The sequence below is a fragment of the Solanum stenotomum genome, chromosome 1, assembly GCF_019186545.1.
Source record: "Solanum stenotomum isolate F172 chromosome 1, ASM1918654v1, whole genome shotgun sequence".
In the NCBI taxonomy this organism is placed as follows: Eukaryota; Viridiplantae; Streptophyta; class Magnoliopsida; order Solanales; family Solanaceae; genus Solanum; species Solanum stenotomum.
This window is the reverse complement of record NC_064282.1, coordinates 43,811,371-43,813,491: the sequence shown is the minus strand read 5'-3', so window position 1 is coordinate 43,813,491 and position 2,121 is coordinate 43,811,371. Positions and strand designations below refer to the sequence as shown.

At 38.8% G+C, this 2,121-nt stretch overlaps 1 protein-coding gene across 1 annotated transcript; it reads right to left on the bottom strand.

Annotated features, from left to right (window-relative positions):
* Positions 1 to 417: 417 nt before the first annotated feature.
* LOC125853220 (uncharacterized) lies at positions 418 to 1,703 on the bottom strand. The gene is made up of 3 exons (XM_049532896.1): positions 1,052 to 1,703; positions 820 to 938; positions 418 to 642 (listed from the first exon to the last, which is right to left on the bottom strand). The coding sequence occupies exons 1-3, from the start codon at positions 1,701 to 1,703 to the stop codon at positions 418 to 420; spliced, it is 996 nt and encodes a 331-aa protein (XP_049388853.1).
* Between the last annotated feature and the right edge of the window lie 418 nt (positions 1,704 to 2,121).

Here is a 2,121-nt window from a genome sequence, read left to right as displayed (position 1 = left end):
CAAGCATTTGATCCATTAAAGGCATGGGAAAATGATATATTTCAGTCCAAGAGTTTAACTTCCGATAGTCCATGCATACCCTCCATCTGGTTACCGATCTCACAGAAACAAGTTCCCCCTTTTCATTTGGGACTACCGTGATGCCACCTTTTTTGGGTACACATTACACCAGACTCACCCATTTGCTATCCTTAATAGGGTAAATTACACTCGCATCTAACCACTTGATTATCTCCTTTTTACCACCTCTTGCATCGATGGGTTCAATCTCCTTTGATGTTCGACACTCGGTTTACATTCACTATAAAGTTGAATCTTGTGAGTGCAGTTGCCAGGTGTAATGCCCACATTGTCAGCAATAGTCCACCCTATAGGCTTGATGTATCTTCCCAAAACCCCAAGAAGAAATTTTACTTGCTACTCAAGCAAGTCAGCTACAATGATAATAGACAAGGTGTTATTTTCCCCCAAGAATGCATATAGAAGATGAGCAAGGAGCACTTTCAACTCAAGCTTGGGTGGTTCCTCCGTGGATGGTTTGGCGGGAGGATTTTCTCGATTCTTTAGATTAATGTCTAGCTTCAATGGGTTCCTTGAATATTCACCCAACCCCAATAGAGCAACTACCACTTCATCATACCCCTGAACTTCGCACTCATTATAATTCAAAAGAACAGCCTCAAGAGGTTTACTAATACACATCAATTCACTTACACTGGCCACCGCTTCATCTATTGGATCAATTGTTGAAACCACATGAATATCACTTGGGTGTTTCATTTATTTGCACACATTAAAGGTGACCTCATCTTCGTTCACCTGAAATTTCAAATCCCCACTTTCAACATCCACTAGCGCTCTCCCGGTTGGTAAAAATGGTTTTCCCAAAATAATGGGAAATTCAGCATCAATCTCACAATCAAGAACAACAAAATCAGCTGTAAAGATAAATCGATCAACCTTTACCAATATGTCATAGAGTATTCCAATGGGGTGTTTGATAGACCGATCCTCCATATGAATCCACATTGTTGTGGATTTTTTTTCACACAGCCAAGTTGTTTAAAGATTGCATAAGGCATCAAATTTATGCTTGCTCCCAAGTCAGACAAAACTTTAGCAAATTGGAGCATACCAATGGTGCATGGAATAGTAAATTCCCTCAGATGCTCCTTTTTGGTAATCATCTTGCTGGTCATAATGGGACTACAATTATGAGAGACTTCAATTGTTTCAAAGTCGATGTTTCTCTTCTTAGTAACCAGCTCCTTCATGAACTTTTCATACCCCGGCATTTCCAACAATGCTTCCACTAAGGGAAGGTTTATAATAAGTGTCTTCAACACGGATAATAACTTTTTGAATTTTTTATCCTCATTTTTATTTTTGAAACGTTGAGGAAATGGAGGAATTATTTTGGGAAGGGGTTGCACCATCTTTGGAGTTGAAGTAACCTTTTCTTTAACTTTTTGCAACTCGTCGGTGGGACTTTGCTTAAGAATTTCCTCTTTCTCTTTGAGCAAATCATCCTCCAGTGCTTGCATTGGTTCCTCTTCCTTATCATCATCTTTCCCTTCTTCATGACCGTTCATACAATCCTTACCCTTTACAATACCATCAACTATCTTCCCACTGCAAATCACAACATCTGACTCTTTGTCATAATCGGCCCTCAAATTTGTCTCACACTCGACTTCATCCATTTTAAATACTTTGGGTTCCAATTGCTCTGAGAGTAGGATCATTTGACTTTCAAGTTATTTGATTGCATCAACATGAGAATTAACTCTATTATTCAATGATGAGAAATCAACCTTCATCTCCTTAAGCATGTCATCAAAAAATCAACTTTATCTAGCATACGAGACAACAATTCATCCACTCTCAAGTTACTTAAACTACCTTTTGATCTTGGGCTGTCACTTGATTGCGTACAATATTCTTTATGACTATCTTCACTCTTCCAAGGGTCACTTTGTTCAGTCCAACCTTGATAATATTGCTTGTTCTCCTCTTCCATATGTAAGTTCAAACCTTGATTCCCACTGTAATACCCCGAAAACTAGTACACCTAACTAGAGCCTCAAGCTAGGGTTCTAGAGTTTGATTTAAGGGTTAGAA